At 41.3% G+C, this 16,610-nt stretch overlaps 1 protein-coding gene across 4 annotated transcripts in view; it reads right to left on the bottom strand.

The window, feature by feature from the left end:
- Positions 1-16,610, bottom strand: part of TMCC1 (transmembrane and coiled-coil domain family 1) — a 108,782-nt gene that overhangs the window by 49,992 nt on the left and 42,180 nt on the right. Inside the window, exon 1 of one of the 4 annotated variants that reach the window (XM_028719282.2) lies at positions 14,785-15,387. The exons of the other annotated variants lie outside the window; for them this stretch is intronic. Within the exon in view, the coding sequence (XP_028575115.1) occupies positions 14,785-14,823 (39 nt within the window). The 5' untranslated portion in view covers positions 14,824-15,387. Of the gene's footprint in view, positions 1-14,784; positions 15,388-16,610 lie in introns of those variants that run through there. 4 annotated transcript variants of the gene reach the window in all.

Below are 16,610 nucleotides of genomic sequence, written 5' to 3'. Positions count from 1 at the left end.
GATCCCTGTGCATGAGAATGTTTAGAGTGTATTTTTAGCAGAACTATGGTTAACTCTGCATAATACCACATTTTCTCATTCGATTAAATGGTATTATGAAATGAAGACATGCATTAGAATCCATCAATCCTCTTGGACTTTCAGGGTAAAGAAGACCTGATGCTCAAATAATTTCCAAGGGGTGGTTGTGTTTGTCTGTTGCAATAAAACTAAGAGTCCAGTGGCATCGGACGAAGTGGACTATAGTCCAGGAAAACTTACATCATAATAAATCTTAAGCCTTTAATATGCAACAAGGTTTATTCTGTTCAAATGTATTTCCCAGTTTAAGTCTTCACTTTTTTTTGGGGGGGAGGGGGGCTGAACTCCACATGATATCTCCTGGGGAGCAACTTAAAAGCCTCAGATGTTGTAAACTTTCCCTACATTAGGAAAGTTGATGCATCCGGATTTTCCCAGACATCACCAAGATTTCAAAGGCAGAATTGACATGGGGGGGGGGGGGGTTCTGAAATGTGGCGCTTTGCCCTGGATCTTAGGCAAGTCAATAGAAAAATTCCAGTCAACAATTTTTGGGGTGTCCTGGTTTTTACTTTTTGAAATATGGCAACACTATCTTACAGGGGAGTTTCTCCAGCTTTTTGCTTATTTTGCTTGCCTTCTCTTCCAGCTCTACAATATCCTTTTTAGGTGCAGCAACAAGAACTGTATACAGCATTCCTAGTGTAGTAGCAACCATATTATTTTTTAAAAGGTATTATTATATTCAATGTTTTATTTGCAATCCCTTTCCTAATTACCCCTAACATGGAATTTGCCTTTTTCACAGCTGTTGCACTTGATGGAATATAACTCTCAAGCTGAAAAGGCTTTCCACCTTTTCATACCTGTCCTACTCAATTTATGTGCCATCTGAACGCAAGGATTTTGGCCCCCACCTCATCTAGAGGACTTTTGTTCATAGCTATATGTGACTAGCTATTTAGAACACAACAATTTATTGTTGATTTTTATGTTATTATGTTTCAAGGAGTTTTGAATTTTGGGGGAAACAGTTTTTAAAGGCTATATTTTGTTTCAAAGTACCAGAAATTCATTCCTTTTGAATATAATTCCTTTTGTACCATGGTGGTTAATACGGATTGCAAAAGTGCTTGTACATAGTTAAGTCTTCAGATATGTTTGAAGGGTGGTGGGAGCTACTGCTACTAAATTATGGAGTGCAAATTAGTACACAGTATCTATTCTGGTTATTTCTTTTACACATTAAGTTGCTTAAAAGGAAACATTCTAAAACTAAAACCAGTCATAGTTTCAAAGAATAAACTGGCTGCATGCTACAAAGTATCTGTGCTGAGTATCAGAAGAAATAGGCTTTGCTTGGAAAGTAAGACAATTTTCAAAAAGCAATCCAGAAAAATAAAATATAGTAACCTAAAATTGTGCACACTGCAAATTATGCCAAGCAAGCCACATACAGCATGGATATATGTAATTACCATATTTTTCGCACCATAGGACGCAGTTTTTCCGTCTTAAAAACTAAGGGGGAAAGTCTGTGCGTCCTATGGAGCGAATGCAGGGGGCAAGGCAGGCAGGAAAAGCCTCCAAGAGCCACACACAAGCTTCGTGCGGCTCTTGCGGGCTTTTCCCCAGGAGGGAGAAGGGAATCACACGGCCAGTCAGTCCCTTCTCCCTCCTCTAGAAAAGCCTTGCGCAATCTCTCCAGTCATGGGAGGCTGCGCAAGGCTAAAGCCAGGGCAGCGAGTGCAATCCATCCCGCTCGCTGCCCGGGCTTCCTCTTTAGCCTTGCGCGCCTCTCCAGCCGCGGGAGGCTGCGCAAGGCTAAAGAAGCCAACTTTTTAAAAATCTCTCTATCTCTACCTCTTTTTCTTTTTTCGTCCTTTCTCCACCCCCTTCTTTTCCTCTGGATCAGTGTTTTTATCTAGATTAACATTTTAGTTTGGAGGGGGGGATATTATAAAAAAAGGAAACTTTGCAGCTTTTATTCTAGTATGCAATAAAAACAGATTAAAAAAAACACAAAAGAAGGAAATAGCATAGAAGAAGAAGAAGATAAAAGGGAAAGAGGGGGGATATAAAGCCATTTAGGGATGCGGGTGGCGCTGTGGGTAAAAGCCTCAGCACCTAGGGCTTGCCAATCGAAAGGTCGGCGGTTCGAATCCCCGTGGCGGGGTGCGCTCCCGTTGTTCGGTCCCAGCGCCTGCCAACCTAGCAGTTCGAAAGCACCCCCGGGTGCAAGTAGATAAATAGGGACCGCTTACGGGCGGGAAGGTAAACGGCGTTTCCGTGTGCGGCTCTGGCTCGCCAGAGCAGCGATGTCACGCTGGCCACGTGACCCGGAAGTGTCTGCGGACAGCGCTGGCCCCCGGCCTCTTGAGTGAGATGGGCGCACAACCCTAGAGTCTGTCAAGACTGGCCTGTACGGGCAGGGGTACCTTTACCTTTACCTTTATAAAGCCATTTACCAGAGGTAGATCTTAACCCTTGCCTCACCTGGGAGCTTCTCTGGGCAGGAATTCCCTCGGCTTAAGTGGGGTGGGGGAAGAGTGGCAGGTGGGGGGTACCTATCTAGACACTGAAGCCACATGTCTCTCCAATGAAAATTGGGAGTGGGCATTGTGTGAAGTGGCTGTGGATCTCCTGCCGCAGAAGTGTAGGACTGTATAGAGTTGGGAGGGCCACTTAAGGGTCATCTAGCCCAGCCCCCTCACAATGTAGGAATCACAGCTAAAGAACACCAGGCAGATGGCCCCCCAACCGCTGCTTAAAAGCCTCCAGTGGTGGAGACCCCCAGCACCTTCCGAGGTCATAGAATTGCAGGGTTGGAAGGGAACCCCAGGAGTCATCTAGTCCAGGCCCAGTGGACAGCGGGCACGATCCATCCCATTGCGCAAGGCTAAAGATGTTGCTCAAGGCTAAAGAGGAAGCCAAGGCAGCGAGCAGGATGGATCGCGCTCGCTGCCTTGTCTTCTTCCTTAGCTGCGCGGGGGAGGTTTAGCTCCTGGCTGGAGAGGTTGCGCGGCTATGGATCCCGCTCGCTGTCTTGGCTTCTTTGCCCTTTGGGACTGGGGGGGGGGGAGACCCAGGCTTCCCCCGCAGCCCCGAGAAGCTCTGGGAGAAGTGGACAGGCTGCGTGCAGCCTGTCCGTTGCTCTTTGGGGCTGGGGGGGGGGAATAATATCCTTGATTTCCCCCTCTAAAAACTAGGTGCGTCCTGTGGTCCGGTGCGTCCAATAGAGCAAAAAATACGGTACATTCTAAAGTGCAATCTTTCCAAACACCTAACAAAAGTACCATCCGTGTAATTTCAGAAGAGGTTGTGAAGAAAAAGCCTGGTATCTGGCCACTCCATTTCCATCTACCAGAAGGTATCCACAGTGAGTCACAGATACAACAAAAATGGGCCTTCAGTAAGAGTAAGGATACATATTTAGCAATCTGGGTTGCAATAGCAACCTGTAATAGCAACCTAATCTCCATGTAGCCTAATCTAAGATTGTGTGATCAACAATATTTGTAATATTATTTGAAAGCACTGGCAATTAGTAGTGGATATTCTGGGTGAAAAGAGTTTGCTGATTGCACATAAAAGAACAAGAGATCTTAAAAGATTTGTTGATCCACAAGTGCAAGACTCTGTGGATATCATCTGTCTGGATACCACACTTCGTACAAATATCAGTAAATGGTATATGTTTATGAATAGAGTAGATAGCAAATCTTACATCATTCAACACTTTTGCACCTTTGCACATGTAGCAGCACACATGAGGTGTATGTTATCAAGATCCCTTGCAAAAAAATTTTTACGTAAGTCAAACCCAAAGGATCACTCAAGAAACATATAGGTAAGCATCTGAGTAGCACACATAATTTTTAAAATAGTGAATCATTTTGTGCAATAAGATCACTGTGCTGGAACATTTTCATTGTTTTGTGGGGAGATGGCCAAGGACAGAAAGAAAATTTGATGACAAAAAGTTGCAAGGAACATTATCTGAGCAGCAGATATTCGATGTCTTCATTTAGACCATTAGCAGAAACTAACTATATGTTTTGCATACAGTTTGTTTCCACTAATGGTCTAAATGAGGACCCTGAGTATCTGTCACTTTTTAAATTTCCTCTATGACAATTTTCATAAAGTGAACTTAGACCATAGCATTTCTGCGCAGATACAGTCAGACACAGGACTTCAGTTATTATCTGCCTACTATACATCAGTTTCATGAAGTGTAGTATAAAATGCAATCAAGCATTTTTTGAAAAAGAGCTTCATCCCATGATCGACTCCATAATTCCCGTGTTTTTCACCAACTTATTTATTATATTTATATCTCACCTTTCCTCCAAGAAGAAAGTGAATCTTAGATAGTTAATCAGACAGGAATGTTTTTAGAAAGCAAAATCGCTCCCAGTTGCTACATTGTCACTGTTTATGACACGGTATTTCTTCGTTTAAGTCCTTTGTGCTTAAACGCAAAAGAGATTCAGATTGCTTAACTCAGGGGTAGGCAACCTAAGGCCCGTGGGCCAGATGCAGCCCAATTGCCTTCTCAATCTGGCCCGCGGACAGTCTGGGAATCAGCGTGTTTTTACATGAGTAGAATGTGTCCTTTTATTTAAAATGCATCTCTGGGTTATTTGTGGGGCATAGGAATTCATTCATCCCCCTCCCCAGCCCCCCCCAAAATAGTCCAGCCCACCACATGGTCTGAGGGACGGTGGACCGGCCCATGGCTGAAAAAGGTTGCTGACCCTTGGGCTTAACTTCTATTCAAGGGTTAATTATAGCAAAATAGAAAATCAGTTTGCGGACAACCCATAAGACAGGAAATAAGGTGAGAGGTGGATAATGGAAAAACATGAGCTAGGAAAAAAACCAGCTGTCACAAAAGAGAATTCCAGTCTTGATTGCATTTAGATAAAAAACCTGCAGTAGAATTAAGTATTGTCAAAATTTTCCAGTATGTGAACTGAAATGAAGAATTGGATTTCAAACAATCAAATCTCAAACAATTCGATGTGGCCTCTACTCCCTTGTCTGTGTCAATTACTCTTTGTAATTCAGAGAATACTGAACAATGAACAAGCCCAGGAAAGGACTGAATATGCACTTTGTATAGAAATAATAGCTTCATAATGTAAACATTTACTACTATTTATAGTAGCACAAAATGCAATTATACTAACTTTCCTCTTCTGTAAAGAAAGATCTGATTCAATTGCCTCCAAAAGAGTTTTATAGAAGAACAGAGAAACTTCATGTTCACAACACAATCCTAAAAAGCTATAACCATCACAGATAAAACTACATTTCTTTATGCTATCATTCAAATGGCACCTTAAAGAACAGTCATTCAAATGTCTTTATAAATATTCCTTGATGATGATGGTGATGATGCTTGTAAGCCATATGCAAAACTGTCATTCTAGTTAACAGAATATTTACTTTTCATGAAACAAATGCTGTTTTGGCAGCTTTGTATATATGCCACAGTATATGTAAAGCACAGAGATTGCAACTGTGCTTATTACACTTGAATCAATTTTACAAAGACAAAGCAGATGAGGAACGGTTCTATTTGCTGAAGTATTAACCTCAGTTAATTATCAACCTACTAAATCATCAAAAAGTGCCAATGGAAAAATCTCACTGGAAAAAACCTGTACTTCTTAGGATACAAGGAGGGAGGGGGAGTGTGAAGTATATAAGTAGGTATTAGTGTGCAGTCCAAATGTGAAACAATTAAAAGAGCACTAAATCCAAAAATACAAGGAAATAAATGTGCAGTTACCTCAATTCAGAGCAACCATCAATTCCCTTTACTGCACTTAAAAGTATGAAAGCTATTTACATACAACTACAATCATTTCAATAAATTGAAGAATTTGAATTTAATATAAATTGAAGAATAAATCAGTTGCTCCCACTGATTAATCTGACACTAAGAGAGGTATTAATATGCAACTGAAAAGATATAAATGCTACGACGACAACAACAACAACAACCTCCAAGTCCATTTGCTATACATACACCTATGGCATTCTACCAGGTAAGGAATACTAGGTTTACTGAAAACAAATAGCTTTAAAAATTGTTTGCCTCCTTTCCATAGTTCAAACCTTGCTCAAGGAGGTTTACAACATAAAAAATACATAATTACAAACATAACAAAAATAGTCGTAAACAATAAACAAACATCAGAAAGTACACAACCAAATTGAGCAATTTCCACATAAATAATAAGATGTAAGATAAATATACTAAAATGTGGTGGTGGGGTGGCAATGGGTATGGCTGGGCAAGCCAGAGCTGCTTGTTGCTGCCGCCAGTGATAGTCCCATTGGCAGCCTGGGCCTGACTCTGCAAGGCACGAGGTGACATCCTAGCTGAGCAGGGTCATTTGGTGCTGCTGACTTGCATCTAGTAAATAATGAAGTGTCTGCTCAGAAGAAAGCCACGCTGAGTTCAATGGGCCTTACTCGCAGGTAAGCGAGTGTGGGGCTATGGTGTTTTATATAGGCATCCAGGGCTCCTCCGGATGACAAGATGCCCCTCCTTAACAAAAATCCTGGCTACACCCATGCACGTTGAACAATATATCACTGCACGTTGTTGGGTAAAAATTGTTATTGTGGTATGATTTCAAAACCGATTTTTGCCATTATATTGAAAATTTGCATAGTGCTAAAACAGATAATAAAATTTGTGATGTTATCATGCAAAAATGATGAAAAATAGTTGGGAGGAGGCAAAGGATGGGGCCGTGGACCCCCAGGGGTCCCCATTGGTTTTATGTGATCAGTTCCATCCAAGCTAGAACTGACATTCAAGAAATAGCTGTGTCTCATCTCAACAGAATAAAATTCCATATGCAGGGATTCTTCATGCTGCGCAAGTGCCTAGAAGTTTGAAGCTGCCAGCTAAAAATATTTTCTTAAACTCTGTATGGTGTGCGACAAAAAGAGAACCAGTGTGGCATAATGGTTAGTGCTGGACTAGGACCTGGGAGAGCAGAGTTCAAAACCCCACTCAGCCATAAAGCTCACTGAGTGACCTTAGGCCAGACACCATCTCTTAGCCTAATCTACTTCACAATGTTTTTGTGAGGATGAACCTTGAAATCCTTGGAGGAGGAGGAGGAGGAGGAGGAGGAGGAGGAGGAGGAGGAGGAGAAGAAGAAGAAGAAGAAGAAGAAGAAGAAGAAGAAGAAGAAGAGTTGTTGTTTGGATTTGATATCCCGCTTTATCACTAGCCTAAGGAGTCTCAAAGCAGCTAACATTCTCCTTTCCCTTCCTCCCCCACAACAAACACTCTGTGAGGTGAGTGGGGCTGAGAGACTTCAGAGAAGTGTGACTAGCCCAAGGTCACCCAGCAGCTGCATGTGGAGGAGCGGAGACGCGAACCCGGTTCACCAGATTACGAGTCCACCGCTCCTAACCACTACACCACACTGGCTCTATCTACAAAGATAAAGGTTGTATATAAATGAAATAAATAAATAAATAAATAAATAAATAAACAAACAAATAAACAGGCATTTCTCAAGTTCATTATTCCGAAGGAACAGAGCAGGAAATGCCACACAATGTCTACCATCCAGAATAGCTGAAGTAAGTCCCAGAATGCCAAACTGTATTCCTGTAATTGAAAATTTGGGAGCCGGATATATGAAGCCTGCTGTTTTCCCAAAATGAGGGTGAATTATGCTGTAACCACCAGTTCTCCCACAAACGGCCTTAAATACATCAGAACCAAGAAAGATGTCCAAGGAGACAGCTGAACTGGAAGTGATCTAGCCAGCTGGCCCCTCCCTGCATCTTGATCATAGTTTTTAATCATAGTTTTAACGTAATATGCTACAATTTCCAAGTAAAAGTTATTCCTCGTTGTCTTTAATACTACGATTATCCTACATAGTATATACCTCCAGTGGGAAAGAAAAAACAACAGATCGTATACCCCAGGTAGACAGGGAGTGCACTTTAACATCTGCTGCCTGCCTGTAACTCTGACAAATTAATAACACTGTGTATATATTTCATACATTGCCATGGAAAGAGACATGATTTGTGAACTTTCTAGTCTTTCCAAGGATTTAGTTCTGCTTTCTTTTACAATTTAAAATTCACATGCAGGGATGGCTCAAAGGGAAAAACTGGTGGTATCCAATTGGTGACCTTCAGTGAGGGAGACAATTTTTGATCATTCTTCTACCCCTGCAATCCCATTCCCTTCCCCACCCCTGCAAAAAAAAAGAGAGCCTGGTCTGGAAAGAGATGAAGCATCTCAAAAAATTCCCTGTTCTGCCTTCCTTCAGCAGAGGAACATCAACCATATATTATCATTTATGTTTCTTCTGTTTTGGAGATCACTTGGAGCCGTCTAAGATTGTCTTCCATGAATATGGTATTAACGGTGTGTCTGTAAGTGACTGTGGAGGCCGATTCTATGTTTAGGACAACCTCTGCCAACCAAATGCCTCCAGAATGTTGTTTTTTATTACAACTCCCATCACTCCCAGCCAGGACAGTTAGTGAAGGCTGGTTTGGGGAAACAGTAGATGTTGGTAGTACACTTAACAGTATCTGAGATTTCCACATCTAAGTTGACCCACTTTTATGCAAGAGCCGAATTGTTACTTTCTTCCTTCTTTTGGCAGCCCATGGCAACGCTTGATACCCACTGCCCTAGGGCTGTGAGGGGGTGTAAAATTTTGGCCTCATTCCTCCCCTCCCATGGAACAAAGCAGAGTGCGGCCCACGGGTTCTACGTCCAAGTACTCTTGTGGCCCACCTTGTGGCTGGTATAAAAGTTGGGCCACCCTGCTTTAAGAGAATAAAGAATACATAACAACTATGTGTTTTAAAGTACTTGTTGCTGGGCCTGTTTGTAGAAACTGCCTCAAGCAAACACCTAATAAACCTCAAAAAATTCAGCTGTCTCAAGAGTACAGAAATGAAGCACCCCTGTGTATCGCTAAAGGTCAATCCAATTACTACGGGGAATTACAGGAAAGCATCCCACAGAGCTAAATAAGCTCATTGTCCCCAGAAGAATGGCTAGAACATCCCAAATCTAGATTCATATTCTTAGTACTGTGTGTAAACTTTTGGGGACAAGTATTCACTCAGGAGAATAGCTCATAAAGCTCTCTTTTACAGATAACTCACCTTTCATTCCAATTAAATGAACCAAAAGTTATGCCTCTGTGTTGTACTACAGTAAGTCCTCTCTACTCCCTCCCTCCTCCAAATAAAAACCCACAACTGGCAATCAGCTTATGAGGATGAACTGGTAGGCCAGGGCACACCATTCTCTCTACAGAAACTAGAAGCTGTTAGCTTATGTTATTTTATTATACCTCATAGAAGTGATTACTTTGGGAGTGTATATGAACCATGATCTCACCCATCCTTATTATAAGATCCATTTGTCATTATACACCATTACTCAAAGCAACTTAAATTACTAAGTGTGATCTAATGTTACAAAAGGAGTAATAGGAGAATATCTTAAAGGACAAAGAATGAAGGAGATTTTCCAGGAAAAATATTGAAGTGCTTCCCTAATCAGCTTAGCATTCATGACATACTCATTGCCAAGAAACATGTCCAAAAGACTGGTCATCTGACACTAACAAAGAAAAGGTCTATGTTCTTTAAGTCAGTGATACTTTAGAAAATACAAAAGCTACCGGGAGGCTGCTCTATGCAGTATACCAGAGTAGGAACTGGCATTACATGCTGTTTGGTCACTTCTGCATGGTTTTTAATGCTGTAGCAGCAAGCCATTTAGCAAGAGCAACTTTGCAAGGAAAACAGTTCACCGCATGGAACAGATGTCATGGGCAGGTGGTTTCAACTGACCTGCACATGGCAGCAGCTGTCAGACTAACAGCTGCAACTACTTCCCTAGTTAGGAAAGCCATCTACCATTTCATTTGTTAATATTTCATTAAGCTGGCAAAAACAATTACAATACTGTAAATGCTTGTCAGCAATTTTTTCTTCAAGGAGACAGGTGTTGCGTTACTGCACACACTGCAGTCTGGCCTATTTTTTAGCTCAACTCCCAAGGTAGAATTCATATGTCTAGTTCATTTGCCCATATGATTTCCATTTAAGGAGATAGTAGGGAGGAAACTTTTAGAACAAACATCAAATCAAATATTGGGTTTTTTTAAGGGTTTTTCAGAAAAATCTGTTTTCAGATCAGTGCGTCTACCTAAAGTTTATTAGATCAGCACTACAACTAAGCATTCCATATACACACCATATACACAGTCTGGGTCCCCTACATGCTCCCAATGGATTAGCATAAAGGTAACCAAAGACGCGCTTGTCTACAAAGTGGAAGGGTTTGCATTACAAGGACTAAGCATAGGTGTGCTTCCTCTTCCTTCTCTGACACACCTGCAAGCACATGATCAGAAACTTCAACTTCTGTTTTAGACTACCAACAGTTTGATGCAACAAAGTTTGCCACAATTTTGTGTAACCACAAGTACTTTTTGCTGAACCAAGCCACCTTCTCAAACCATGGTTTGAAGCTAGTGGTTTCAATCAGCTATTAGATATTAACAACCACAGTTTGTCAGGTTTGGATGACATGGCAAGCTGTGTTAATCCAACAGAAGTGAAAGTTTCCAAATTCCTCCTTGCGGCTACACTGGAGGAAGAGAGAACATGTGAATTGGAGACACACCTATACTTAGTTTCATAAGTGTTTACTGTTTAGTACAATTTTGTTCCAGAATGGAAGGAAGGGGAAAGGAAGTGTCAACTATGTGGGTTGTTGAGTCTTACCTCCCTGACATTTCTGTTAAGAAGACACATATATTAAGAAGAAAAAATAAAATCCATTGTGTTGTGGCATGACTGATGTTCCCTTGCTTCCCAAAACGAGTTGCCTATTGTGATATTCACTCAGATGTTCCAAATTATCTTACCTATATAGTTCAGGCAGGTTATGAAATAAACTATTTTTACCCTCAGCTATTCAGATGATAATGCCTTCTCAGGATTCTAGTCCAGCCAAAATCAGGAGAGGGACTTGGGTTTGTCCACTCCCTTCCTGTGCCCCACCCAGCTAGGGGAAAGCACTGAGCTGAGATATAACTTTTTCCCATAGCAAAGAGGGCAGGGGAGTCCAATGCCAGCAACAACATACAATGAAATGTTTAAGACAACTAATATTGAATACACTACAACTGCTATATAAAACAGGTGGTCAGATGTTCTGCTAAATGAACTGTTCTAGTTATGAAAGCAATTTCCATGAGCTCTCTAAGGCCATTTTAAACTTCAGACTGACACCCATTCCACCTTCACCCAAAGTCTGAGATTATTTTTCTGGACAGCTTTCAGTAGCCCTTGAGTAACTTCATTTTTTTTTTACCTCTGTTATAAATATCATTGTTTTGTATAAAAATGCTGAATAGTATTAATATACTAAGGAATATACCTGACTTCCTGGGAGCTTAAGCACAGTTAAGCAATTTGGAGCATTACTTCTGTAGTCCAACGTGTTTTCATGACATAAAAGTAGTAAGAACTAATTGGGGGGAGGGGGTGATATCACTGATCAGAAGTGAAGCAAATTTAATTTATACTCATATTGCAAATTCATTACTCCCATATTCACTTTTCTGAATTTGTCTGTGACTGGAAGTACAGTGGTACCTCAGGTTACAGACACTTCAGGTTACAGACGCTTCAGGTTACAGATTCTGCTAACCCAGAAATAGTACCTTGGGTTAAGAACTTTGCTTCAGGATGAGAACAGAAATCATGCGGCGGCTGCGCGGCAGCAGTAGGAGGCCCCATTAGCTAAAGTGGTACCTCAGGTTAAGAACAGTTTCAGGTTAAGTACGGACCTCTGGAACGAATAAAGTACTTAACCCGAGGTACCACTGTAGTAAGCTCTAACATTGTTGATGAAAGGAACAAGGATGTATTTTCTCTGCAGAACTATTTTGGCTACCTAGTAACACTCATTTACTATAATTGAAGTTTAGATACTGTGAGTGTCCTGGATATTAACGCTGATATAAAGCAATATCCTGCATAACTCCATTAATATAGAGCATGCAGGCTTCCAAGTGATGCAGTATTCTTCATCAGAGTATAAAGAAAACGTATGTTAGCCTCAGGCACACATAGTATCTCCTCATATGTAGTTACTAGGCATCATATCTATAAGAGGTTAAACTTTTGAGTTCATTGTCTGAACGTAGTACAAACTACGTTTTTAGAAAAGGATAGTAATACTTCATTTCAGATAGACCTCTGTAATTGTCTACCAGGCGTTCTATTGCAATTGAATTAACAACACCAACTGAAGAGTACCAACAGATATAAATGTGTGACCGATGCCTTTTCCACATGGGGTGTATTCACACAGTATGCACATTATATTCATGTAGCGATGATATTTTTTCAGCCACATTTTGCCAGTCTGTTCACGTAATGCAACTTAATAATGCAACTAACTGTGATTAAACTGTTAACTTAAGACTAATGGGAGGTAAGGCAAAAAGAGTGCTACACTAGAAAGGCCATACATGTAGCCATATCCTATTAGTAGCATTATAGTATTTTTCCTACTGCAAAATATTTCTTGGCTACCAGGAGTGTTGCTGTTGAAAGTGTTAATAACTATGCTCAAATTACTGACGCTGGTATAGTTGATGGTATGCTATAAGGGATAATTAGGTGCAACTGATTGTGTACATTCCTATGATCAGAGAACCTTTGAGCACTGAGATGTTCTCCCAGGCACTCTTGCATTAGGTTGGAACTGCTGCATTACCACATTATTGGCATTATTAGCAGCAAAGTCTTGCCCTGACACAGACTCAGGAAGGCAACACGATCTACTCCATACTGTATCATATGACCAGGGCACAAGGCTCTTGTACCTTGCAATAACTGCAGACTGTAGATTCAGTGTACATGTGAGATTCATTCACAGAGGAAATGCATTCCAAATTTGAAGAATTCTCAAACACTACCACTTACAAATCAGAAGGAGCAACCCTGATACCATCCAACTCACCACCCACCCATAGAAGCCCAAATTGTTTATGCACCAAAATCTGTGAGGAGGGGGGAATCCATGGAGAGTGATATTGGGTATAGAATACAGGACAGAAATGCATGTATTCTGTACCTATTGAGAAATGCAGTTTAGATTGTTTTAAAAAGCAATTTTTTAGCCCTTATGACTGCACAGTATGGGGAACCATAATATTGGGATCAAATTATATAGAACCTTAAGGCCACAAACTGGCCTCCCTTGACTTAATGTAAGATTCAGAAGTCAGTGAGAATAGGTTTCTTTTGTGGAAGAACATAGCTACAGAAACTATGTGAAGTCATTGCATGCCATTTTTTTTAATTTAACAACAGTAGAGTCTTCATACAACTATTTGAACACACCCACTTCACATTCCCAATAGTGCTCAAACAATGATCATCAGATTTTACAGCTTATTTCAGATGAGTGAGTGGACCTAGGCATAAACCAATTTTAACTATTTCAATGATACTGCTTATTTCCTTTTGTAACAACACTTGGGAGAAAGGTTCGGCATTGATATGATCTATATGCTCAGATCCTCAGCATACTTTCTGGGATTACTTGCAAGTAAATAATTTAGCACTGGGGAAATAAAGTCAGGCTGTGTGTGTGTGTGGACACATGCAAGGGGAGGGAGAAAAATGGGTCTGTTTCCACTTGCCAGCTCCCAATTTTTATATTGATATTTGATACGCTCATCGCTTTGCTATTTCAAAAATGCTGATGAACTCTGAAAAGGGTCATATGGAATGCCAGTTCATTGCAACACCCTAAAGCTTCCCGATAGACTGTCTGCAGGGAGTGCATTTTGACCTAAATGGAGCATTCAGCTGCTGATCACTGCATTTAACACAAAAAAGAAAGCCTTTATAGGCATTTTAGTGAAAGAGGTACAGAATAAGGGTTTGTTTCATTTTTTTCAATAAATCCAAACTGGGTATAAAGCTTGAGGCCCAAGACCCTATAATTCAGATGATGTCCACAGTATTTGATTCATAACTAAATTCTGTCTTATACAAAAGGTATTTAAGGCCCTCATTTTATTCAGCTTTTAACCTTTTCTGTTTTTTTTTAAAAAAAGAAAACAACTAAAGGATAGGTTTACAGAATAAACTTATCTCCATGTCCAAATTCGGAAAAATACCCATTTTTCAAAAAGCCATCTTAACACACAAAAGCGATGGAAAATATTAAGCAGCAGAATTTCTTTAGAACAATTCCTTTGTTCTTCCTGGCTAATACTTTTGAAGAGGCAGCAGCAGCTTCCCTCTGCTTTGCTAGGTGGTTATCAGTCAAATACTATCCTATGCAGAAAGTCCATGTGTTCCATTCCACCTTGCTTTTTCCATTGAGCTCATATTGTGGCATATTAATATGAGTCTTGTTTCTTCTGTATCACACAAGTATGCTAGATATTAAGTCAAAAGAGCAGCAGGCTCACCAAAGTCCATAGCTCTGGATTTGCAGAGAGGGGGAAAAACCCTGTCTGCCAGTGGACAATTTGCTCTAAAAAACCTTTGTGTCTGTTAGAGGGAAGAACAAAAGGCAGAGCTGCTTCCTCTCATACACCAGACCCCCGCCCACCTCCTCCGTGCAAGCAGAGATTTCTCTTCTACGAGAGAAATGTGATAATGAGGACAGTCCCACAGATCTTGATGGCAGAAGTAACCTACCTTTGATAGCTGCCTCCTGAGGCTGAAGCGCTGGACCATGGTCACCTTTTTTCTCCAGACAAAGCAATCCACCAGGGGAATGGGAAGGGAAAAGCAAAGAGCAAAGAAGACAGACTGACAGCTGTCTAAAACTGTGTCAAGCAACACATCCTGCAGACTACTAGACGGGCGAACTCCAAGGAGAACCCTCCCAGTCTTAAAACTTCAAATCAGTTCATTGTTCTTCCAAAAAAAAGGAGCTTGTGAAACATGCAGGCAAAGACAGCGGGGAATGAGAGGAGGCGCAGAATCCTGGAGCTGATCACCCTTGTGCCAAGCTTTTTTAACACTTCCTGTGAGTCAGCTGTGAAGGGTCCTGACAGATGGACCACCCCCCTCTCTAGATTCATTAGCTAAATGTTGCCGCGGAACCACCTGAGCCTTGGACGGGACTGACTCGCTGCTCTAGTTAATTCAGGGTGCGGTTAGCAGGCATGTGCCTGAAGTACCGGTAAGAGGGTAAACAGCCAAAACAGTCCTCACTAAGATTTAAGCAGCCTCCCTCTTGTGGGTGTCAGCTTTATAAAAACACATGCAAGATCTACGCTTCTGCCCTTGTTGCAAAATGCAGCCTAGCTTGCTCAAGCCTCAGAGGGTAGGTGGGGGTGGGGAGATAGATGGTTAACAATGGCTCAGAGGAAGCAAGACTCTCTCCTACTCTGGGCTCAGCAGCTGCAGGGCTGTGCCTAGTACTACTGGCTACACATTTCCTCTTATTCACATGCTGAGGTCTCACCTCTCTGAGCGATCATCAGGTACAACCACACATACTACAGCAATGACATCAACTTTGCTCAACTCCAAAGCAAATTAGAGGTGTTTGCTTTGCTTCAAGGGGCTAAAAAAAGCAGCAAATGATTAACAAGAAACTGAGGTCTGTTGCAGCACTCACAAGAGCCCAGACAGCATCACGCCAGAGAAAATATTTAAAGAGGAGAATATTTTACCACCAGCTTAAATCTTTTCACTCTGTTGCTTCAAATTATACCTAACAAAAATCTCACTTGGAAAACTGAATTCAAGAACTGGAACTTTTGACTGATGTCTGTGCCCCAAAACTCTGTCTGCCCTTGAGGAAGTAAGAATACTGTGGCATTCGCACCACTTGCAAGTGCCAAACTGCTAGACCAGAGACTGCAGACAGAACAACAGAATTAGGTGCATTTCTAACTACTACACATGTGCATGTGCACGTCATCCAGAATTATTACAGCCTTTTTGGTTTTGCATGCACAGAGCACCCACATATAGTTCTGCAGCACTAGTTCAAGCAGGGTCATTTACTATGTGTTTGCTTAATAAGCCATCACACAATGGGGCCCAACCTAGTCTAGGCTTTAGGCACTGATGCAATACAAATAAAGGGTTTTCAAAGCTGGAGAGGATGACATCCTTAACTCATTCCCTGCCACCTCCAACATGTGTAGCTCAGAAGCTATGTTAAGAACCTCTGAATGGGTATGGAAGCTTATTACATGTGGTCTACGAATTTGAAATCATTTACCTGAAACACATTGCATGTTCTAGAAATCTAGAATGAAAACAGCAGGGACAAATCTTAAAATATGGCTGAACTGTGTAGCCATTGTGACCATGCTAACCATACTGATTGCAAAGCATACCAAAGATCAAATATTAACTCTTCCAGAGTATAGTGGTACCTCAGGTTAAGAACTTAATTCGTTCTGGAGGTCCGTTCTTAACCTGAAACTGTTCTTAACCTGAAGCACCACTTTAGCTTACGGGGCCGCGCCGCCACAGCATGGTTTCTGTTCTTATCCTGAAGC

Source organism: Podarcis muralis, chromosome 2, assembly GCF_964188315.1.
Source record: "Podarcis muralis chromosome 2, rPodMur119.hap1.1, whole genome shotgun sequence".
NCBI classification, from domain to species: Eukaryota; Metazoa; Chordata; class Lepidosauria; order Squamata; family Lacertidae; genus Podarcis; species Podarcis muralis.
Note: the sequence above shows the minus strand (reverse complement) of the source record. Positions and strands in the feature narration are given on the sequence as shown.